Source organism: Hyperoodon ampullatus, assembly GCF_949752795.1.
Source record: "Hyperoodon ampullatus genome assembly, chromosome: X".
In the NCBI taxonomy this organism is placed as follows: Eukaryota; Metazoa; Chordata; class Mammalia; order Artiodactyla; family Ziphiidae; genus Hyperoodon; species Hyperoodon ampullatus.
The window spans coordinates 65,525,819-65,551,018 of record NC_136913.1 but is presented as its reverse complement, the minus strand read 5'-3'; the positions used below and the strand labels follow the sequence as shown (position 1 = coordinate 65,551,018).

Below are 25,200 nucleotides of genomic sequence, written 5' to 3'. Positions count from 1 at the left end.
GTTTTTAATGTTTGTTTTTTAGTTATAGGAGTTCTTTATGTATTCTGGATATTAGCCCCTTATCAGACATATGATTTGTAGATATTTCTCCCATTCCATTGATTGCTTTTTCACTCTGTTGATTGTGTCTGTAGCATACAAGATATTTTTACAGAGCTGATTTGGTATAAAGATGTTATACTAGTAATCATGGAAATACAAATTACAATAATGGTGATACACAATGTTCATCCATTAGATCAGCTTTTGGCAAGAATGTGGGGAAACAGATACCTTCCTATGTCTTTGGGTAGGAGTGTAAATTGGTACAGCCACTTCTGAAGGCGAGTTGGCTCTATCCATTTTAATTTAAGATGTTTCTGCCCTATGAACTAATTATTCCATTTCTAGAGAAACACTCTCAGATGTATACAGGGAGATATGTACATGGCTGTTCATTTCAACATCATTTTTAATTGTAAAAAAAGGGAAAAAAAGAACTAAAATACCAATAATAGCATAATTACTTAATAAACTGTGAGAGTGAGGTCTATATATATATATGTATGTGTATATATATATATATATATATATATATATATATATATACATACTGTCATGGATAAATCTCTCAAACTTGGTTGAATAATAAAAAGCAAATTGCAGAATATTACAGTTAATGTGATACCATTTTTGTTAAAATAAGGCACACACAAAGCAATATTATGTTTTCTGTTGGTACATACACATGTATATGAATAAATTCAGAAAGGTCTAGAAATGGTAATAGTGGCTGCCAGAATGGACTGGAGTTGGTCTTCATAACCCTGTAATTTTTTATTTTTAATTTCATAAGGGAAATGGATTTCATATATTACCTAGTTCTTTTAGATGCATATGTATATTTTAAATCCAAAGGAGGTACAATAGTCCCCTCTATCCACAGGGGATACATTCTAAGACCCTGAAACTGCAGACAGTACCGAACCCTATATGTAACTGTATTTTTTCTTATACATGCATACATACATACATACCTATGATAAAGTTTAATTTATAAATTAGTACAGTAAGAGATTAGCAACAATAATAATAAAATGGAAGAATTAAAACAATATACTGTAATAAATTTATGTGAATGTGGTCTCTCAAAATATTTTGTTGTACCAATTTATCTTTTCTATCTTACCTTTTCTATCTTAATTAAACACTTATCACTTACTGTGGCTATAATTTTTGCAGTTGAGGTGGAACAGCAAAGTCAGCATGAATTTATCTTCCTTCTTCACAATTTCATGAAGATTCACTCTTACCATAGGTCTTAGCAACCTCAGCATATGATTTTTTTTCTTTCCTTATTAAGTTGAGAACTTTCACCTTTTCACTTAAAGGAAGCACTTTGCAGCTTCTCTTTGGGATATCTGAATTGCCAGCATCACTACTCTTGTGTTTGGGGCCATTATTAAGTAAAATAAGGGTTACTTGAACATAAACATTGTGGTACCACGACAGTTGATCTGATAACCAACACTAAGTGACTAATGGATGGGATATGCTGGACAAAGGGGTGATTCACATCCTGGGTGGTATGGCGAGAGATTTCATCACACGGCTCAGAATGGCTGCAATTTAAAATTTTTGAATTGTTTATTTCTGGAATTTTCTGTTTAGTATTTTCAGACTGCAGTTGCCCATGGGTAACTGAAACTCTGGAAAGTGAAACTGCAGACAAGTGGGAACTGCTATATAGCTAAACAAATACTGAAGAGTTTGGCCTAAAGTTTGGGCAGCAGTTTGGTGGCATGAACACTATCCAGGGTGTGTTTCTTAAGTTTTGCAAACTCAAATTGAATTTTTAACAGTGTAGCCAGAATTTATCTAGCTCTGCAGACTTTGTATATACTCACCAAACCATAAAAATCCATGGACATTGGTAACCAAAGACCTAATCTTTTAATTCACCAATTCGCCATATTTTACTGCCAAGGAGACCAAAATAATCATGTCCACTATCGGTATACTCTCTCCCCTTATGAGAATATCTAAAAATATTTCTGTTAGAAGGGTTACTGTAATAAGTATAGAATCAAAGCAAGGGAGTGGGTTATTTTATTGGTTGATGTCTTAAGTTATAATTGTTTTATAGAAGCCAATCTCCATTAAAGGGTTACCTGCTGAGGGGACCTGAATGCTTGCATCTGTTGGTCAACATCTTTTTCCTGGACTTAGACTTTTTATTTTCCACAAATATAGTTATATCACATCAGGAAAGATATAATGCAGATGAGTAGGTCATAGATTCTTTACCTTAGCAATTCCAGTGTTATCTTCTTAAGAGTACCATGGTCTCATGACAGAGAACAGAGAAATGTGATGCTTATCACTAAACATTTATGAACCTTTTAGAATTGACTATTTCTCATATTGGTTATCACTTCGCATTGGTTTTCACTACAATAGAGCACTCTCTTATTCTGATCTTGTTTCCTCCAAATTGAGAATGTGCTCTAGGGGACTTCCCTGGCAGTCCAGTGGTTAAGACACTGCACTTCCACTGCAGGGGGTGCAGGTTCCATCCCTGGTCAGGGAACTAAGGTCCCACGTGTCACGGCCAAAAAAAAATAGAGAGTGTGCTCTATTTGGAGCTTACCTAAGCTACATGAGACAATTTTAGTTCTCATAAATGTATTATGTTTTGCATAATCTCTGAACAGATTAAAGTGATTGCGGTATGGGAAATTTTCCATTCTAAAGGAGTAAAATGTTGGTTTCTTAGCTAGGAATTTATATTTGGTAAGTAAAGTGTACTAGTTAAGGTCACAAGCACCCTTCGGTTTGAATCCTGTCTCCATCACTTACCACTTTCCTTAGGCAAATCACTTAACCTACCTAAACCTGTGCTTCCTCATCTTTGTAAAATGCCTAAATTTCAAAATAATATTTGCTGTTAAGATTATTTTCTTGGTAGTTTATATTTTCGTGCAATACTTTTTATTCAGCTAAACATGAATTCAGCTCCAACTTTCATCAACTTTCCTGCAAAAGGGAAACCCAAACGGGGTGATACATATGAGTTGCAGGTGCGTGGATTTTCAGCTGAGCAGATTGCCCGGTGGATTGCTGACAGAACTGATGTCAATGTAAGTTTCCTTGCTTTGTACAGTAGAAAGTTACTTTGTCATTATCCACTTTGAATCTTTCTGGGAGGTCCTAATTGGTCTTATCCCCATATCACTGAGGTAGTGATAGTTTGTCAGTCCCTTCATAAGTAGCATTTAACAGAATCATCCTGATGAAAGACTGACATTACAAAACATCCTTTATTATGTAGTCAGTTCAGCATGGAAACCACTCTTTTGTCCTTGTTAAGTCCACGGACTATCTAGTTGTACTTGGCAAATTCTTCTTAATCTAAAAGATGTTATGTTGTGAAAAAAATGTCTTTCAAAAAGCAAAAATAAATAAATAGATAAATAAAAGATGTTATGTTGTGGTTAAAGAGAATATTGTATCCATCCCATTTTAGGGTACATTGTAGACTTTTTCATTAGGATGAAAAGAAAAAGTGTAATTTTTCTTGAAAATGACCACACTAGTTTTGATTGCTTTCATTTCAAAGTGTTTTGAACTGTATACTTAATGGATAAATTTCATACTTTAAAGTGTTTTTCTCTCCTTTCCATTAGATTAGAGTAATTAGACCCCCAAATTATGCTGGTCCCCTTATGTTGGGATTGCTTTTGGCTGTTATTGGTGGACTTGTGTATCTTCGAAGAAGCAATATGGAATTTCTCTTTAATAAAACTGGATGGGCTTTTGCGGCTCTGGTAAGTGAATTTTAGAAGAAAAATTGCTTGAATAAAACTCCTAATATTACATTGTTTGGTGGCATTTTGTTTATTTCTTACCTGTGGGAAAATATTTTATATATTTTTATTGTATACCTTAAAATCAGTTTGTTTCCTCCATTATCTCATTAGGATGGCCAGAGCTTGAAGGAACTCATTGTACCCAGTTTTTATTCAACCTGAAAGGCTGTCACCCCTACGAAAATCTCCAGTTCTTTTGAAAATATTCTTCTAAAACACTTTTCAATATTCAATTTTAAACTTGTGTCAGTTTATTTATAATTTTAAAACACTGTTTTCCTTTCAAAGTAATATTATTGATTCTTGTGATCCTTGTGATGAAATATAAGCCTTTTATCTTTTATCATTTATCTGAAAAAAATTATTTCATATATTACTTGAGAGGGTGCACTTTTCATACACCTATGAGTCTAATCAAGGTGGGAACAGCTACACCATGTTATATGAGTATTTCATTACTTTTTGTTTCCTAGTGTTTTGTGCTTGCTATGACATCTGGTCAAATGTGGAACCATATAAGAGGACCACCATATGCTCATAAGAATCCCCACACAGGACATGTGGTAAGGGAAAGTCCAGGATTTCTTTTCATCTTATACTAAAGTTAACCTTAATTATTATTATCCTGTGAGATCAGTGCCAGCGTATGAATGAACTAAATTTAGTTTTGACTTTTCAATCTCTTTGTATTAATGAGCTTCAATTGCTAAAAAGCTGTGCAGTACTCTTAAAAGTGGGAAGTTCCTTATCCCATTTGGTAGTTCTTTTGAGTAAGCTGTCTAAGAAAGAAAGTTAGCCTTCAACTAAATAGAATAACAGACGATCAAGTACTTGAGCATCTATCCTTTCTAGGCACTGTACTAGGTATTACTAGGTATAGTGATAAGAAAAACGTAGTCCCTGTTTTCATGGAGTTTATTTTATTGTACCTCATGGTCTTCTACACTGAAAAACTAGTTTTCTCATATATTTTGTTGTTGAAAACATAGTATAAGTACAGTGAATAAGTACAAATAAATATAAGTACAAATAATAAATAACACAGAAATAGCTTTCATTTTAATCAGACTTTTTACTGATGAATGCCACAGATCCAATGCTTACATACATCAGGTGAATTATTAATTTCATAGTGTTTGAAAGTAGTCAATTTTAGGATTAAATCACCGAAATTTAATGTATATTTAAAGATTAAATTTTGTCCTTTTTTTCCCCCAGAATTATATCCATGGAAGCAGCCAAGCCCAGTTTGTAGCTGAAACACACATTGTTCTTCTGTTTAGTATCCTCTTTACAATAAGTTCTTGGTGCCACATTTTAATTTGTCTGTTTTCTCACATTGTACAGCATTTGGTTGAGGCTGCTCTCTTATTAGTGCAAGTCATAATATCTTTGGAATCATATTACTGTGTCATCTGTCTTAGCCTGATCAGCTAAAGAACACCAGGGACAAACCTGCAAGTCTGATAAAGCCAAGTTTATTGGATCATTGCTACAAAGGAGACTACAAATCAGAGGGACCATGGGATATCTTACCTAAGGAAAGATAGAGTTGTTATAGGATTTAAGGAAAGGTGGAGCTTAGATGAAATGTAAATGAAGCAATGTTTTGATGAGCTCAAAGCAAAGCCAGGCTAAGTGTAAAGGGATCAGAATCAGGTCTGGACTGTGAAGTGGACTCAGGGTTCTGTTTCCTGGAAACTACACCGTTCAGATAAATTTGGGAATTTGTCTTCAGAAACTCCTTTTTTTAAAAAATTAAATTTATTTATTTATTTTTGTCTGCGTTGGGTCTTTGTTGCTGCATGCAGGCTTTCTCTAGTTGTGGCAAGCGGGGCTACTCTTCGTTGCAGTGTGCGGGCTTCTCATTGCGGTGGCTTCTCTTGTTGCAGAGCACAGGCTCTAGGCGTGTGGGCTTCAGTAGTTGTGGCACATGGGCTCAATAGTTGTGGCTCGTAGGCTTAGTTGCTCCACAGCATGTGGGATCTTCCCAGACCAGGGCTCGAACCCGTGTCCCCTGCATTGGCAGGTGGATTCTTAACCACTGCACCACCAGGGAAACCCAGAAACTCCTTTTTTAAAGCTCTGTACTTTGGTTGTAAATTGAGGCTACTTAGAAATTGTACTTGTAAATTGAGTAACTTAGATCCTCCAGTCAAGAATGGAATGTTTCCTTCTTACTGATATAATTTGAATCAGTCTACGAGTTTAGAGAACAAGGTTCCGCGTTGAGTAAGAAAACTGTAGTTACTCAAAGACAGGGTTTATTTTGACATTTTACAGCTGCAGCATGTCCTAGGGAGAAATATTATTTCCTGTAAACTGTGCAGCTACTTTATATGTGTGTTGGCCCATCCTCTCGAATGGCAGGGCAGATTTTTACTTTCTCACATCTGAAAATTGATGTCTCTGTAAGCTGCAGAATAGGTAGCAGTGATATCAGATAGGTAGCAGTCTACATTTCTTAGTATTTTTTTTTTTTTTTTTTTTTTTTTTTGTGGTACGCGGGCCTCTCACTGTTGTGGCCTCTCCCGTTGCGGAGCACAGGCTCCGGACGCGCAGGCCCAGCAGCCATGGCTCACGGGCCCAGCCACTCCGCGGCATATGGGATCCTCCCAGACCGGGGCACGAACCCGTATCCCCTGCATCGGCAGGCGGACTCTCAACCACTGCGCCACCAGGGAGGCCCTACATTTCTTAGTATTACTGATCATAGTTTACCCACCTGAATGCATAATCAGTGACTCTGTGGAGCAAATCAACAAGGTGAATAAATGTAATGTTCCTAGAGTTGTGCTTCTCAGCCAAGGGGTCCTAACATTGACATACTGGAATCAATTGTAGCCCAGGCTGTTAGAGAATCTGCCCAGTGACTTGGTGGTAATGTCATTTGCCCTGCCTTGTCATCCCATCATCTAGATGACTCTAAGAGGAGTTCCATTTTTTATAGTTATAGACATACCTCACACACAATTTGGTTTTTTAATGTATTATAAGCATTTAATAAATTGTATATGGCCTTCAAAGTTACAAAAGTGCATGAGAATTACAGAGCAATAAGAAAACATTGGCAAGGAAAAGGAAAAATAGTCATCAATGTCTTTATAATGGATATATCATAATTCAATTATTCTCCTATTGGTGAATATTGGAAAGAATGTTTTCTTGGCTATAAAAATAATTGACAGCATTCCTTGGTGGCCCAGTGTTAGGATTCCAGGCTTTCACTGCTGGGGGCCCAGGTTTGATCCCTGGTCAGGGAAATAAGATCCTGCAAGACACGCGGCACAGCCAAAAAAATAAATAAATAAATAATTGGCATATCTCTGAATTTCCAGAAGTATGAAACAAAGTGTGTAAATCTGTCTATTGCTCTTCGTGTTTTGTCCAAGTTGTTTTCCAAAAGGTTTTTGCTTAAATTTAAGGGTAGGAGGGACTTCCCTGGCAGTCCAATGGTTAAAATTCTGTGCTTCTAGTGCAGGGGGTGTGGGTTCAATCCCTGGTCAGGGAACTAAGATCCCACATAGCACGCAGTGCGGCCAAAAATGAAAAGGTGTGGGGGGGTGATTCCCTGGTGGCGCAGTGGTTGAGAGTCCACCTGCCGATGCAGGGTACACAGGTTCGTGCCCTGGTCCGGGAAGATCCCACATGCCGCGGAGCGGCTGGGCCCATGAGCCATGGCCGCTGAGCCTGCACGTCCAGAGCCTGTGCTCCACAATGGGAGAGGCCACAACAGTGAGAGGCCCACATACCGAAAAAAAAAAAAAGGCGGGGGGATAGGGAGGTTTGCTGCCAGAAATATATATGTGCCCTGCTTTCCCTGGCAAGTCCTAACCATCGTTATGTATTATTTTTTTAAACTGCTAATTCAGTAAGCAAAGAAATTGTTTAAATATAGCTTGGACAATAATAATCAAAGTAACAAACATTTTCCCACAATTCTATACTTATGCTTAATTTTATACAAATATCTTTGCCTTCATCATATATAATGTACTTTCTTCTACTGGCTCTTTTATTTTTTTATTGAAGTATAGTTGATTTACAATATTTGTGTTAGTTTCAGGTGTACAACATACTGATTCAGTTTTTTTTCAGATTATATTCCATTATAGGTTATTACAAGATATTGAATATAATTACCTGTGCTATACAGTAAATCCTTGTTGCTTATCTATTTTATGTATAGTAGTTTGTGTTTGTTAATCCCATAACCCTAATTTGTCCCTCCCTCCCTCTCCCCTTTCATAATCATAAGTTTGTTTTCTATGTCTATGAGTCTGTTTCTGTTTCGTACATAGATTCATATATATTGGGTTGGCCAAAAAGTGCCTTCGGTTTTTAAGTAAAAATAAAAGACATTTTTCATTTTCACCAAGAACTTGATTGAACAACGTCTTCACCCATTTGTTCCACTACTTTCTGCCGTTTTTCAGACAACTTCATAATTCCATCCTCCCAAAACTTTTTATCTTTTTTTTTACAACTTTATTGGAGTATAATTGCTTCACAATGGTGTATTAGTTTCTGCTTTATAACAAAGTGAATCAGTTATACATATACATCTGTTCCCATATCCCTTCCCTCTTGCATCTCCCTCCCTCCCACCCTCCCTATCCCACCCCTCCAGGCGGTCACAAAGCACTGAGCTGATCTCCCTGTGCTATGCTGCTGCTTCCCACTAGCTATCTACCTTACGTTTGGTAGTGTATATATGTCCATGCCTCTCTCCCGCTTTGTCACACCTTACCCTTCCCCCTCCCCATATCCTCAATTGCATTCTGAAGTAGGTCTGTGTCTTTATTTCTGTTTTACCCCTAGGTTCTTCATGACATTTTTTTTCTTAAATTCCATATATATGTGTTAGCATATGGTATTTGTCTTTCTCTTTCTGACTTACTTCACTCTGTATGACAAAGAACTGTTCCAGGTGCCTTTTACAGTCTTCCAGGGAATTGAAATTTTTTCCATTAAGATAATTTTGTAAAGACCGAAATAAATGGAAATCCAAAGGTGCAATGTCTGGTGAATACGGAGGATGAATCAGAACTTCCCAGCCAAATTGTAACACTTTTTGCCTGGTCATCAAAGAAACATGCAGTCTAGCATTATCCTGATGGAAGATTATGCATTTTCTGTTGACTAATTCTGGACGCTTTTCATCGAGTTCCGCTTTCAGTTGGTCTAATTGGGAGCAGTACTTGTTGGAATTAATTGTTTGGTTTTCCGGAAAGAGCTCATAATAGAGGACTCCCTTCCAATCCCACCATATACACAACATCACCTTCTTTGGATGAAGACTGGTCTTTGGTGTGGTTGGTGGTGGATCATTTCGCTTGACCCACGATCTCTTCTGTTCCACATTGTTGTACAGTGTCCACTTTTCATTGCCTGTCACAATTTGTTTTAAAGACGGAACGTTTTCATTACTTTTCAGTAGAAGATCACATGTGGAAATACGGTCAAGAAGGTTTTTTTTTTTTTTGCTTAACTTATGTGGAACCCGAACATCAAAGTGATTCATGTAACCAAGCTGGTGCAAATGATTTTCAGCACTTGTTTTGGATATTTTGAGTATGTCGGCTATCTCCCACGTGGTATAACGTTGATTGTTCTCAATTAATGTCTCAATTCGATTGCTATCAACTTCAACTGGTCTACCCGACCATGGCACATAGTCCAGTGATAAATCTCCAGCATGAAACTTTGCGAACCACTTTTTTTGTTTTTATAAATTTATTTATTTTATTTTTGGCTGCATTGGGTGTTTGTTGCTGCACATGGGCTTTCTCTAGTTGCAGCGAGTGGGGGCTACTCTTCATTGTGCTGCACATGCTTCTCATTGAGGTGGCTTCTCGTTGCAGAGCATGGGCTCTAGGGCGCACGGGCTCGTAGTTGTGGCTTGTGGGCTCTAGAGCACAGGCTCAGTAGTTGTGGTACACAGGCTTAGTTGCTCTGTGGCATGTGGGATCTTCCCGGACCAGGGCTCGAACCCGTGTCCCCTGCATTGGCAGGCGGATTCTTAACCACTGCACCAACAGGGAAGCCTCGCAAACCACTTTTGACATGTTCGATCAGTCACAGAACCTTCTCCATACACTGCACAAACCGTTTTTTGCATTTCAGTTGCGTTTTTACCTTTCTTGAAATAATAAAGCATACTATGCTGAAAATGTTGCTATTTCCCCCCATCTTCAATATTAAAATGGCTACACAAAAATTCACCAATTTTGATAAGTTTTTTTTAAATGCACGCTGATATGACAGCTGTTACATACAGTCTAACAAAATTGTTTCAAATGAAGTTAAAGACAACTAAGTGCTACTAGAGCCATCTTATGGAAAAAACCAAACGAACCTTTCGGCCTACCCTATATATATTCATTTATATGCATATACTCCCCTCCCCCACATTTTGTGATTTTGATGTTCTGTTTTACATCTTCATGCTTAACCTTTTACTGTTTATTGTAGTTACAGTCACTTTAAAAATTTTTTAAATTGTCTTAAATCTATGTACTGGTTTATTTAAGTGATCTTAAACCCTTTATATTTGCCTTTCCTCTTGTGGTTTTCCCTTTCCTATAGATCCTTGCTTCTTTTCTATTTAGAGAAGACACTTCAATATTTCTTTTAGGGTAGGTTTAGTATTGCTGAATTCTTTTAGTTTTTGCTTGTCTGAGAAATTGTTTCTCTCTCCTTCTATTCTAAATGATAATCTTGCTGGCTATCCTGATTTCAGGTTTTTCCCTTACAGGACTTTGAATATATCATGCCACTCCCTTCTGGCCTGCAAAGTTTCTGCAGAGAAATCAGCTGATAGCCTTATGGAGGTTCCCTTGTAACTGACTGTTTTTCTCTTGCTGCGTTTAGAATCCTTTCTTTATCTAGTTCCTTGTTATAATGATCTGCATTTCTATCAATAATCTTTCGTAATTCAGTTATTTTTATTACCACCTTTTTGAACTTGGGGTCTAGTAGACTGATGAGGTCTGTTTCATTATTTGTTTTCTCTGGGGATTTCTCTTGTTCTTTAATTGGGAGTAGTTCTTCTGCCTTTTCATTTTACTTAACATTCTCTGTCTCAATGATTTCAGGAGAAACAGTTATCTACTGTGGTCTTAAAGGGGTGTTTTTAAGTGGGAGCATCCCGGTGTAGACTGTGTGTGTCCAACGTTTTTGCTGCGAGGGTGGTTTTGGTGTGGATGCCAGCCACGTCTTTCCTCAGGGTGTGCTGGTCATTATCCCCTTGATGGGGGTTTTGGTTGGTGTTGGAGTATCTAGAGACTATGCAGGATATGAGGTGGGCTTCCTCTCTGCTCCATGACTATCCCTACCCTGTTAGGGGCAGGGTCTGCTCCCCAGTTCTTGGAATAGAAGTCCTGAGGGTCGGGTTCAATCAGGCTTCACTGCCCTTGAATGCGTGCCCTGCCCCAACGGAGGTGATTGCTGAAGCAAGTGAGGCCTATGCAGTCACAGAGGACTTATGTGCTGCCTGTGTAGCTATCCACAGTTCCGCTCAGAAGCAGTACAGAGTTGCGTCCCTTTGTTGTGTTTGTCCCAGATCTAGTGCAAGGCTGTGGGGGTTGGAGCATTGTGGCTGCAGGAATTGAGGTGGCTGCACTGCCATGAGAGATCTGGGCTGCCTCTGTGGCAGTCTTCTCCCAGGACCTGTCAGCCCCATATCTAGAGCTAAGCTAGGGTGTGGAGTTGGCAGAGCCTAGGTGCCACTGTGATAGGAACGACTGTGTACACCTGGACCACACCCCAGGCCCTCCAGGAAGTCTTTGCATAGCTAGATGAGTCCTCTCCCAGGGCCTGTCTTCCTGAGATTTCAGTGCTTAGCTGCTGCATGTTCTTGTGGTACCACCCTAGGCAACCTGGTCTGTCTCTGCATAGCTAGACCAAGTCTTTGCCCAGATCTCGCGCCAGGCTGTAGGGTGGAGTGAGCACAGCTGGGGTGTCCGCCCCTTCAGGTTGGGGTTGTGGTGTGGTGACAGACATCAGTGCAGGGCTTACTCCGCCCTGATGGTTAGCAAGCCATCACTCGTGTGCTCCTTGCAAGTAGAGTCTAAGCTTCTGTAGCCCTTTTGTCTGTCCCAGCAAATTTCCTAGCAGGCAAGGACTGGGATGCCCAGATTGTGACATGACCTGCTCGCTCCCCAGGGTGAGGATCTGCCCATGCGGACCTTCTCTTCCTTACAGATCCCTCCAGGAGGGGTAGGTCCTGACCCGACGCCTTTTTTTTTCTCCTGACCTACCCGGTTAAATGGAGATCTTCCTTTCAGTTTTGGTTGTATAGGATTTCTTCTGCCAGTGTCCAGTTATGTTTCCATAAGAATTATTCCACATTTAGATGTTTTTTGATATGTTTGTTGTGGGAGGTGAGCTCACATCCTCCTACTCCGCCATCTTGAACCCCAAACCTACTAGCTCGTTTATTTCTTTTATTTAACTTTTTTAATTTAATTTTTTTCAATTTATTTTTGGCTGCATTGGATCTTCGTTGCTGCATGCAGGCTTCCTCTAGTTGCGGCGAGCAGAGGCTACTCTTCATTGCGGTGCAGGGGCTTCTCGTTATTGTGGCTTCTCTTGTTGCAGAGCACGGGCTCTAAGTGTGTGGACTTCAGTAGTTGCAGCACATGGGCTCAGTAGTTGCGGCACGCAGGCCCTAGATGGCACGGGTTTCAGTAGTTGTGGCACGTGGGCTCAGTAGTTGTGGCTCGCGGGCTCAGTAGTTGTGGCTCGCGGGCTCTAGGGCGTGCGGGCTTCAGTAGTTGTGGTGCATGAGCTCTAGAGCACAGGCTCAGTAGTTGTGGAGCACGGGCTTAGTTGCTCCATGGCATGTGGGATCTTCCCAGACCAGGGATCAAACCTGTGTCCCCTGCATTGGCAGGTGGATTCTTAACCACTGCACCAGCAGGGAAGTCCCCCTAGTAGCTCGTTTAATAGCCTAGTTCCTGTATGTTATGGAATACCACCTCCTCTGTTTTCTATTTAGTTCTCTCAGGGTAACATGTCATCATGATTATGTAATTATTTATTGTTTGTATCCCCCCACTAGAGTGTAAACTTGTCCAAGGAATGGTCTGTATTTCCTCTAACTTTGTGACTCCAACTAATAGTGCCTCCCTATAAGAGGCAGTAAAAGTATAACAGTAAAAGTTTAAAGAGTCTGTAAATGAAATGAAACAATACATATGGAAGTGCATCATAGCTCTTGATAGCTGGACCTTGGTGGTATACTGTAAGATGGAAAGCTCATAGACCATGATACAGAAGCAAACCATTCCAAAAACAAAAGTCTCAACCATTAATCAGAGTACCTATAGCCAAAGCCTATAGAAATGATCAGTCTTTATGCTTACATGCATACAAAGAACCCCAGTAAGAAAAAAAATAATCACTGGAGAAGACAACTTGGCTAAGAAACAAAAAAACATGAATGAGTTTATGTCCCTTTCTGTATAATTATACCCACATGAGGTAGCATACAATGTGCATGTGTATATGCATAGTTAATATGAGCATTTTAAACTGCTGTTTGTATTCACCAAACTGCAGGGTGAATCTCTCTTTTCTACTAGGACACATTCTATTTGTTTCAAAATGTGATTTTTCTTATTTTACTGTTCTGCCATGCCATGTGTTACCTTTTGCACGAGTAAGTCTATTTTGTATTTATATAGCGTCTATATTAAGCTGAATAAAAGTGAGGTTATGGCTCACAGGATTTTCTCTTTTTTTTTAGAATAGGACAACTTAGGTAGTTTAGTAGTAATTTGTGCTTTAAAGGTTAATTGTTGAAATTCTGGAAAATTTTGATAAGTTATTTTTCAAATAAAAATTAGTTGCTATTCTTTAAATGGTGTACATTTCAAGTGTGTTCTTTTTTGGAGGGTGGTTGAAATATTCAAAATGGCTATTTAATTTTTTTTAAATGTGTATGAGACTGGCGCAATAGTTGGAAGAATGTTCCAGAAGTTTATTTCAAAGTACAATTTTAGAGGAAAACTCATATTTCATCTATGAGTTTAAATATCAGTTTTAAATACTGATATCAGACAGTATTTAAAAACAAATATCAGACATTTGTTTAAAATATCAGTTTTTATTTGTGCAAATAAAGTAATTTTCTAACCTTAATTTTTTTAATTATATCTTCATAGTAAATAATTGTCATACTATGTAGACACCAGATTATGTAGTTATAATTTTTTGTAATTGAGAGTAGAAGGTTTATATATTTATTCATTCTATATTATTCTAGGAATATTAAAGTTGTATGTCATTTTTGTCTGTGTGAATTTCTCCTTAAACAATTTTTCTAAGATGGTGGGGTTACCTTAGGGATGGTGCTTTTATGTGAAGCTGCTACATCTGACATGGATATTGGAAAGCGAAAGAGTAAGTCATGTCGTATGCCAAAATGTAGCAATTCTGCCTTTAATACAGAAAAAAGAATGTCTTTTTAATCACTTCCCCTCTTAGTTATATTATTTTACTTCTTTACTCTTATAAAAATAATATGTGCTCATTGTAGAAAATGTGGGGGGAAATAGGAGAATGAAACATTTCGGGGGAGAATTACCCATTATTCCACCATTGAAAAGCTAATAATTTTAACATAATATAAGTTCCTTCCATTTGTAAAAACATCTTTTCAACTGTATGTATAATACTTTGAATCTTATACCACCCCTTTTTAACCAGAGTTAAAATATTTCACTAATACTTTCCCATACATAATTTTTAATTTATAGTCTATACTGTAATTTACTTAACCATTCTGATTTTAAGTGTTTACTTTTTTCCTAACTTTCATTATAATACTTATTTAGTGACTATTATGGTGCATATTAAACTTTATCCTCTTTCATATTGATTCCTTAAAGTAGAATGACTGTGTGGTACTGTGTATGAGTATTTTCAATTATCTTGATGTTTTAAGCTGACGATGCCAAATTCTTTCCCCAAATGTTTTAATAATTTAGACTCCTACCAGTGGTATTTCAGAATGCTTGTTTCACTGTAACTTTATCAACATTAGATAACCTCATTAAAAATGTGTATGTGTATATTTGTAATCAGATAAGGGGGAAGTACATTATTTTGTACTTCTTTGGTTATTCGTATAGTTGAATATTTTCTTAGATGTTTATTAGCTGTTTGTGTTTTCCCTTCTGTAAAATGTCTTTTTGTCTTTTGCCATTTATGTATTAGAGTCTTATTCCTTTTCCTATTGGTTTGCATAGACTTTTTATATATTAGAATATTCACACACTGATATTTGTTACAAAGAAATGCAAACAATGTAATTTAATTTACTTAACATGAAATCAGTCTAAGAGTTTTCTTTTTATGGTTAAAGAGTTAAATGTCATCAAAATTAACCTAGGTTAATAAATCTATTTACTTTTTCTTCTAGAAAAAAGATGATGACATTGGATTTTAAATTTGGGAGATACGTATTTTGCTGAATTGAAATGAATTTTTACATATTAGAAAAATAGAACTAATGTAACAGTTTTTTATCCAGTCAATATACATCCTTTCATTCCTGACTTTTGAAAAATTGCCTATTTCATTATTCATTATCGGGGAAAGGCCATCTGGGTACTACACTGCTGGCATGAATTTAAATTGTAAAACATTTTGGTGACATATATTAAAATAGTCACAATTTGATCTACTTCCAAGATTCTAACTTAATGAAATAGTCACAAATAGTAATAATAAATATTTCTTTAGCGCCTATTATGTACCAAGAACTACCTGAAGCACTCTTAGATACGTGAAAAAAGTGGAGTGCAAATATATATTCAGAGTGAAACTGTATATATACATGTATGTGTGCATTTGATTAGGGAAAAAAAAGACTTCTCCAAAGAGCATGTGTTAATACTCAGAAAAAATATATTTAACATTTACATTTTGGCCCCTAATCATATTGTTTGAAAATTTTAAAAGGAAAAAGAATTATTCTCTAAGTGTACAAAACTAAAAGTTGTTTTTAATATCGGCCAATAAATATGGAGCTCCAGTTTCCCTGGAGCTTCCATTGCTGTAGCACACATGCTTTCCCACACCCCTCCTTCTATGCTTCTTAGCCAGTCTTAGTCGAGGGACTGACTCAAAGAGCCTCATGTTATGGGAATCATACTTGAGCATTGTAGGGTCAGCATCTAGAGTTAAGGTTGGTAACTGCTATGCTAAAGCAGAGCATGTGGGATTAATGGAGAGAGCTATGAATTTAGGGCTAGGAATCTGGGCAGGTTTTTTCCCCTCATAATTCAAATGAGGAATCCATGTTGAAGGAGTTCTTCATACAAGCAGTGTAGTTACCGGTGAATGAATAAAATACTTTCAAGTAAGGCTTTCACAATGATATTGCCAGATGTCTTTAAGTGAGTATTTATCAATAATAAATAAGACCATACTAAGAATTTGAAAGAAGTTTAATAAGTGAGTGAGTTATTTTCTTGTCAGTCATAAAACAGTGTATTTAACACTAAATTCTTGACTGATGGCTTTAATGAAATTCATTATTTCATACAATTAAATTACACAAGTATGTAAATGGAACTATTCTATTATATTGTAATGGAGCAAATTAAAGGAGAAGGCAGACTGCTGAAGATATAAGAATGGGGATGAAATTTGTTGTACAGTTTAGATTTACCAGTAAACTAAAGCCCTTGCTTTTTACTCTTAGAAGTATAGCCTACAAGTTATGCTTTTGTTCTTTATTATGCTTAACATGCTCATTTTACTCTCCTTTTATTTTTCTGCAGTAATGTGTGTGGCTGGTATTGGACTCGTTGTATTATTCTTCAGTTGGATGCTCTCTATTTTCAGATCTAAATATCATGGATATCCATATAGGTATGATTATTTTTCATTTATATAGTGATTATCTATACTTACAATGATTAGAGTTGATGTTGCTTTATAATTTTTTTGACTGTATTGCCAAATTACTCTAGCTTCTAAAGCAAAGAGGTAGGCTTTAGTTTAGGTATGTTGCATGCAGAAATTAAAATAATTATGATACAATGAACAATAGCATGTGATTTCTCAGGAACATCATTCAGGGTTATTCTGACATCTCCTAATTTAACCTAGAAATCTATCAAACACATAATGATTAGGACATTTTATACCCTATCTACTCATACAGTTCCTTATCTGCATACTTTATGTGTTTTTGAGGACAGAATTATTTTTCTAATGTGTTTTAAAACTTCTCACTCTACTTTTCAGGCTCTTTAGCTGGCATAAACAGAACATTTGATTAGAATCCAGTTTGTAGAGTGTATAATAAGAAAGAGTGTTTAAGAAGGTCTAATTGGCTTGAAGTGTTCATAGAGATCTCTAAGGCTCAGAGAAGACATTATTCTCCTGGTTATAAGTTATTGGTTTTATTCTGTTACTAGCCAAAATAAATGTACCAGCACACAATGGGGAATGTTGTGAGTTAGTTTTATAATCTGAGTGCCATTTACTATAATTCCTATTCTTTTAATACAACATTGTCCTGTTGTATAACTAACTATGAACACTAAAGGTAAAGTATATCAAGTGATATTTTTGAGACACATTCATTCTTCGTATTTTTAACACAAGTTTTTAGTAGGTAATTTTGAAACACTTCCTGATCAGTTCATTATATTGTCACATTCCTAAATGCATTTTGATTAGTGAACAACTTAATCTTCTTTTGCATTTTCTGCAAACTTATTTAATTTTAAGACCAAAACCTACTAGAACTTTGATCCTTGACTTATAATCCTCTAGCTTTATACTTTTATTCTTCTGTGTATGTACATTTTAAAATAATTTATCCCCTCTAGAATACTAGCTGGGATGCAAGGGTAATCTTCTGCTCCCCAGAAGCTGGGACTTCTGTTACTTATTTGATCACCGTGGTTGATTCAGTTATTAATTTGTGTCTCCAGGAAATATTTTAATTCGAAGTTATTTCTATTTCCTTTTCTCCTAAGACTACCTCAATATCTCAGTGTTTCTCACTTTTTGTGATTGATACTCAAAGTTTATTATACATGTACCCAAACGTTCTTTGATCTGAAAAAATCAAGATATTTAATAGAAGTAAAGACTACTTTTCTTTCAGAGACTAATAGATTGGTATATATTTTTGTTTCAGCTTTCTGATGAGTTAAAAAGGATTCCAGAGATATGTAGACACTGGAGTAATGGAAATTGAAAAATGAAAAACGTGTGTGTGAAAAGAAGAATGCAACTTGTGTATTTTGTATTACCTCTTTTTTTCAAGTGATTAAAATAGTTAATCATTTAACCAAAGAAGATGTATAGTGCCTTAAGAAGCAATTTTCCATCAAAATCATGAATTATTTGGATACGATTCTCCTCTTAACCTTCCCTTCCCAGTAAACTTTGTGGAATATTTAATTTAGTGGAATTAAATATTAAAAAAAATTTTAAACTACTACTTCATTTTAGTTACAACAAGGTTCAAAACTGCCTTAGTTAACTTTTGATCATCTGATTTTTTATTATCTTATCCAAAGGTGTGGGGGGCAGTTCTGATAACAACATCAAGAATCCATTCTTAACTTTTCCATCTTTGCATGGATGTGTATACTTTGCACATCTTTCCTTTTGGGCAGAGAAATCATATGGCTATGTGTCTTCTGAAAATGGAACACCATTCTTCAGAGTACATGTCTAGACTTTAGAAAAAAAGACTAGCCAGTCCTCCTCCATCTTTCCTCCTGAAATGCAATGCAAACTATGCTTCTTGGTAGCTGTAGACGTTAAGAAGTATCTCTAAATGCAGGATTATGATTTCTGCATGAGTGTGGTATTAACTACCTGTATTTAGAAAGATTTCAGGCTCATTCTGTCTCCCTAGTTCTCTTTTATTTAAGGTGGGCCCCTTTCTAATAAAAATGTAGCTTAGTGCTAAAATCAGTGTAAATTTTAAATGGTCTAAAACGTTTCTGCAAATTAGAGCTCATCACTTATTTCATTTGTACCTAAGAGAAAAATCTAGGTTCATCTGGTTAAGTTGATATCTGTATTACAGTTGCAACATATTTCATTAACCCTTGTGTTTAGGAAAAGGACTCCCCAGGATTGGGAAAATAAGATCATGAAATATTAAGCTCTTGCCTGTGAATAGAAAGTAAATGCTTCTTGAAAGCTGTTCTGTTTTTTGCTATTATTTTAGCCTTCATTTTCTCACTTTAAGTGGAGAACAAAGTAATCATTTGAAGAAGTTTTGGGTTTTATCTTTTTTTCTGTCAGTGAAAATAACCGTATGTGCTAACCAAATTTCTGTGAAGAATGAAAGTTGATGGTTATCATTAGATCTAGCTATAACCTCCCCCATAGTTATAAAGAGTATCCAGAAATGCCACTATTAATGGAAATATGAGAATTCTGATAATGAAAAAAATGTTTAATAAATCTTAGAAGTATTATTACATTAAAATAATACTGTGACTGCCTGCTACTATTTACCATCTAATAACTCTCCCGCGTGGTCTGGAAGTCTTATATAATAGAGGTTTGAAGAAAGAGATGGATATAATCGCCTAAGAAGAAATATTGTATGTGGGGGTTTTGGTTTTGTTTTTGTTAGTAGATTTGGTGGGTGAGGGGATATTTACTCTCTAGTGGAGCCTGTTTTTGTTACTCCACTGTAAATTGTTTGATTCTGGATTCCTTATCTGCTGTTCTTGTACTTGTCTCAGGCCAAGTAAATTTATGCTGTGATTCTTATGAGACTTGTATGAATATACCCTGATTTGTACATACTAACCAGGGGAATATTACTGCCATGTAAAATGTATAGCTCCAGATAATTTTCAACGATCATTGAAAGAATGACAGTTTTTTTGTATGTGTTTTTTCTCTTAAGAGCACATTCTTCTTCTTTAAGGAGAGAAGTTGCATTCTGGCTAAAATCTGTAGAAAGCAGATTTACTACACTTAGAATAGTGTTACTTCTGTGGAAATGTTGAAATTAGCTTTCATCTGAAGTGCCTTAAGTAGACTCTTAATTAACTTTTCTAGTAATGGTTTAAATATTATTTGTTATGCATTTAAAAATACTATTTAAAATGACACATTGTAGTGGCAAAGATAACCAAATGTCTGGCTGTTTTCTTTTTGATCATATCAATAAACTTTTACAATCTAAATTTTCTGAGTTTCTGGTTAACAACTAAGGAGAGGTGAATTTAAAACACTAAACTAGAATTGTAATATTAGGACATACCATTTTGAAATTATAGCTAAATTTCTTATTGTCCTAATGACAGTGAATTTGATAGGCCAATTTACTTGGGTATTTCTGGACTGAGATACATTCTTCCAGGATTCCATACATTATCCTTCATTAATGCTGTCACCCATTAGATTAGTCAAAACAACCAAGATAAGTAAATGAATGACTATTTTCAATGGTTCATTACATTTTGCCGTAGTCAGTGAATGCTGTGACTAGGTAATTCCCTTTTGGCACTAATTAATTTGAAACAGTTACCCAGACAGATTATCAAGTTATATAAGACTGGGCAGCAGTACATTTGCAAATATGGAGTAGAAACACTGGACAGGAAGTAAAGAAATCTGGCTTTTAAGCAGCTTTTAGTCCTTACTTTGTTTCTTTCTAGCTATGTGACCATAGGCAAATCAGTGAACCTCTTTGGACCTGTTTCTTTATTCTAATGTGAGTGCATTGGATTAAACCACCTCAGTGTTCCTTTCAGCACTACTGTTCTGTGATGTAAAATATTAAAGATGTATTTCAATTTTGAATGGATATCATTTATGATATACAGGTTTGGTGTTGAATTAGATCAATTGAAATGCAGGGTGTTTTTTAGTCAGATTTCTAAAGAAGCTATGAAATGCTTGTGGAAGCCATTATAGCTGAAAATTGTTTAATAATATGCATTGAAATATTTTTTTAGAAAGAACACACTTGAAACAATTATGTTAATATCAGATCTTGATTTAAGTGGGTTCTGCCCAATTTTGAGCAAGGATGAGATGAACAACTGTAATAGTATGCTAATATTATAGAAAGTCAAAACCAAAGGGACCTTAGATACCATTTAGTCACTCCCTTCGTTTTGACTGCTAAAGAAAACCTGCCCTAGAGAGGTGAAGCAATTTACTGAAGGTTATTCCAAGGAAATTCCTACAGTTTCCTATTTAGCTGCAAATTTCCTATGGATTAGGTTTCACTTCAGGATACAAATTACTCCCTGGAGAAATGGAAACCATAGTTAGTCTGTCTTGATTGCTTCCTGATATCTAGATTGCAGGGACTTAGGGAAGGGGGAATGGGGCGTTGTTGCTTATAATTAGAGTTTCAGTTTTGCAAGATGAAAAGAATTCTGGAGGTTGGTTGCACAACAGTGTGAATGAACTTAACAGTACTGAACTATACGTTTAAAAATGGTAAAGAAAGGATATTTTATGTATATTTTACCACAACTCAAAATTAAGACAAATACTATTGCCTTGGCACCAACCCCATATTAGCATATCCTTACTGACACCACTTTGTATTTGATCATTGTCCTGAAAATGATTACAGCTGAATAGAGTATGACTCATGGTGGGAATGTTGGAGTATGGTCTTCAGACTCTTTGGGTGACAATTTAAGAACATGCAGATAAACCCTGCCTTCAGAATCAGTGATGAGTATATTCCTATGAGTGCTGTATAAATAATGACTTCCAGCTGAAGAAAAAAAAAAAAACTAAGATATGTTGGCTCCACCAAATACCCAGACTCAGAAATGATGCATTTGGTCTGAACCTTACAGTTTATAATGCCTGGCTGTGGCTCTGTGGCTAGCAGTTGTACCTAGAGAACTTTGGGTCTGAAGTTCTTTTTATGATCATCAAATAAATGCAATATATTCTCTCCCTCCAAACACAGCTCGAACATTATAGCTTCCTGGAAGCTTTCCTGACCTCCCAGTTTGGGTTTTATATCCTTCCTCTCTTCTTCGGTGCATCTCTGTTATCCTATCTTGTAATTGCCCTGTCCCTCCCATAAACTGTAAATTCCTTGGGAACAGAGACATTGTCTTACTCATCTCTGTATACTCCTTTTCTAAAATGCATGCATAGTACACACTCAGTAAATTTTCACTGATTGAATAAAGAGAAAAAGTCTTTACTTTCAAGTTGCAGTCTTGTGGTGGAAACAAACGTAAACAAATGCAATCCTAGTGGGAAAATATGTTTTATATCATGGATACAGAGAAGGGTTTGATCACTTTCTTGAGGTTGAGTGGGAGGGGAAGGGAGAGGTTTCTGTGATAGGAATTGAAATCTTAAAGGATGATTGATTAGTTCACAAGATACATTTTTAAAGTACTGAAATGCCAAATTACTCTTATCAGTATAGTATCATTTTAGTACTTTTAAAAAAATCTCAAGTCAGAGTCATTTACATCCCAAATCATACCCAAAGAGTTACATGGTATGTGACAATTTCTAAATGAACAAAAATGCACTACTTTAAAAATATTCTTACTATTCTTATCCCTCTGCCTGTTTTATGAAGTCTTCTAAGGTATCTCATTTTAATGACCAATTCTCAAGTTATTAGTAACTTTGAACATCTTTTCTCTTATTTCTTAGTCATTTGTATATCCCTTAGAACCAATTTGTGCCTTTGTCTAATTCCAAAGGTCTTCCATAGTCTTCTTAGAATTGAGGTAGAGAAACTTTATGGAAACAGAAAGAGAAGATAGGGACTTCCTGGTGGCACAGTGGTTAAGAATTTGCCTACCAATGCAGGGGACATGGGTTCAATCCCTGGCCCAGGAAGGTCCCACATGCCGCAGAGCAACTACGCCCGTGCGCCACAACTACTGAGCCTGTGAGAGCTCATGCACCAGAACTACTGAGCCTGCTTGTTGCAACTGCTGAAGCCCGTGCGCCTAGAGCCTGTGCTCTGCAAAAGAGAAGACACTGCAATGATGAGCCCATACACCACAACAAAGAGTAGCCCTCACTGGCCACAACTAGAGAAAGCCCGTGTGAAGCAACGAAGACGCAACGCAGCCAAAAACTTTTAAAAAAAGGAAAGAAAGAAAGAAAGCAAAAGAGAAGATAGTAGGGAAATCTGAGGTGAAAAAGAAAAAGGATGGAGGCAGGTTTCCAGGACCCCTGAAACCCAAATGCTTCTCTTCCTCCATGGTTAGATTTCCTCCTCTTACCTCTCTTTCTTTCCCTCAAAGGTCAAATTCATTCTCACAAGTCTGACCCCTCCTCACCTCTTTTAATCAAGATTTTCTTCCTTATTCATTCTATTTGGAAAGACTCAAGCCAGACATACAAGGGATCCTTAATCCTAGTTCCTGGTCCTTTTACAGGTGTAACAACATCTGAGGACATGTAGATGACTATGACAATTTTATCTCAGATTTTAATAAAATACCAATGTTTTGATAATATACAAAATACTAAAATATCAGTACAACCATTTTGCTCTAGTATCATACATATTATTGACAGATTCAAGTTCCAACAGCTTAGCAGAAGAAAGGAAAATGGAATTCCCTGACAGTAATTAGATAGTTCTATCAAATGTTAATTCAAATTAAGATAGTATCAGGAATAAATGTAATAAAAGATGTGCAAGACATATTGACTGGAAACTACAAAACATTGTTGAGAGAAATTAAAGAGCACAAATAGGAACTTCCCTGGCAGTCCAGTGGTTAAGACTCCGCACTTCCACTGCAGGGGGCACAGGTTTGATCCCTGGTTGGGGAACCCAGATCCCACATGCCACGTGGCATGGCTAAAATAAATAAATAAAGAACACAAATAAGGGATATACCCTGTTCACAGATTTTAAAATTCAATGTTCAGCTATGCCCCAATAAAAATTCTTTAAAAATTTTTTTTTAACTTTTAAGGAAATAAAAGAATTCTTTCAGTTGAAATGTGTATGAACTTTGAACAATAATAACCCTTTACAAGTTACTTCCTACAGTTATAACACTAAGTAACATCAAAAATGAAATATGCTAAACTTTCTCAAAAAAATACAATTTAATGTTGTAAAGCTCTCAATTTTCATATCAACTCCAATAAAAATTATAGCATATTTTTTTGTGTGTGAAGGTTGAAATTTATATGGAAATGTGAAGGGCCAAAAATAGCTAAGATAAATATTAGCCATAAAAAAGGATGAAATAATGGCATTTGCAGTGACATGGATGGACCTAGAGAATGTCATACTGAGTGAAGTAAGTCAGAGAAAGACAAATATCACATGATATCACTTATATGTGGAATCAAATAAAAGGTACAAATGAACCTACTTACAAATCAAATAGAATCACAGATGTAGAAGACAAACTTATAGTTACCAAGGGGAAAAGGGGGAAGGGAGGGATAAATTGGGAGATTGGGATCGACATATACACACTACTATATATAAAATAGATAACTAATAAGAACCTACTGTATAGCACAGGGAACTCTACTCAATACTCTGTAATGACCTATATGGGAATAGAATCTAAAATAGAGTGGATATATGTATAACTGATTCACTTTGCTGTACAGCAGAAACTAACACAACATTGTAAATCATCTATACTCTAATAAAAATTAATTAAAAATAAAATGTTGCATAACAATCAAAAAACAAAACAAAAAATAGCTAAGATAGAAAAATGACAGAGTAAACAGTTCAGAGGGCCCATCCCTCTGCAGAAACGCTGAAAAAGATAAGTAAAGACTGCCAGAATCAACTTTGTTGTAACTCTGGAAAATAGGCAAAGGTTTGAAACAACCAAGTGAATGCTAAATCAGAAAAAGTTTCCTTTAGAAAAAGGAAACTTAAGCATGGTAGGAGAACTTTGTGGTGTTTTAGCCTCACCCTGTCCCCCCATGTTGGTGTGGCAGAGTTTTGAAGATGGCATTCTGTGTTCCCAGTTTGGGTAGCTGGTCCCAAAGAGAGCAGAGCAGACCTTGTTTCCAAGAAATTGTGTTTGTCTGTTTTGACCTGTCTGTGGGTTCCCTAAGAAATGACACAAGAGGCTTGCCTCAGTTTTGCCCAGCTCAGAAATCATTCAGGACAGAAAAACAGCTATCCTCAAAAATGTTAAAAGACAAATGAACAAGCCACTGCTGCCTGAGGCAAAACATTGCTGTTGTGGCAATCAATAGATGTGTCAAAAGTCTAGGAGCAAACGTTGAGAAGCGACTTACTTTGGGAAACAAAAGCTTTATATACCCATAACAGGATGCATGCTCAGAATAGACTTAATAGTTCTCTAAGCTTTTACCTCTGACTATTCTTTATGCTCAGTGAAAGCAG

At 36.4% G+C, this 25,200-nt stretch overlaps 1 protein-coding gene across 1 annotated transcript in view; it reads left to right on the top strand.

Annotated features, from left to right (window-relative positions):
- The window catches only part of MAGT1 (magnesium transporter 1), a gene marked incomplete at its 5' end in the record, with an annotated part of 46,250 nt that extends 28,118 nt beyond the window's left edge, over nucleotides 1-18,132 (top strand). Inside the window, 7 exon segments of the mRNA XM_079727028.1 lie at nucleotides 2,979-3,119; nucleotides 3,666-3,806; nucleotides 4,322-4,411; nucleotides 5,067-5,130; nucleotides 14,181-14,255; nucleotides 16,643-16,733; nucleotides 18,016-18,132. Of these exon segments, the coding sequence (XP_079583154.1) occupies nucleotides 2,979-3,119; nucleotides 3,666-3,806; nucleotides 4,322-4,411; nucleotides 5,067-5,130; nucleotides 14,181-14,255; nucleotides 16,643-16,733; nucleotides 18,016-18,031 (618 nt within the window). The 3' untranslated portion in view covers nucleotides 18,032-18,132.
- Between the last annotated feature and the right edge of the window lie 7,068 nt (nucleotides 18,133-25,200).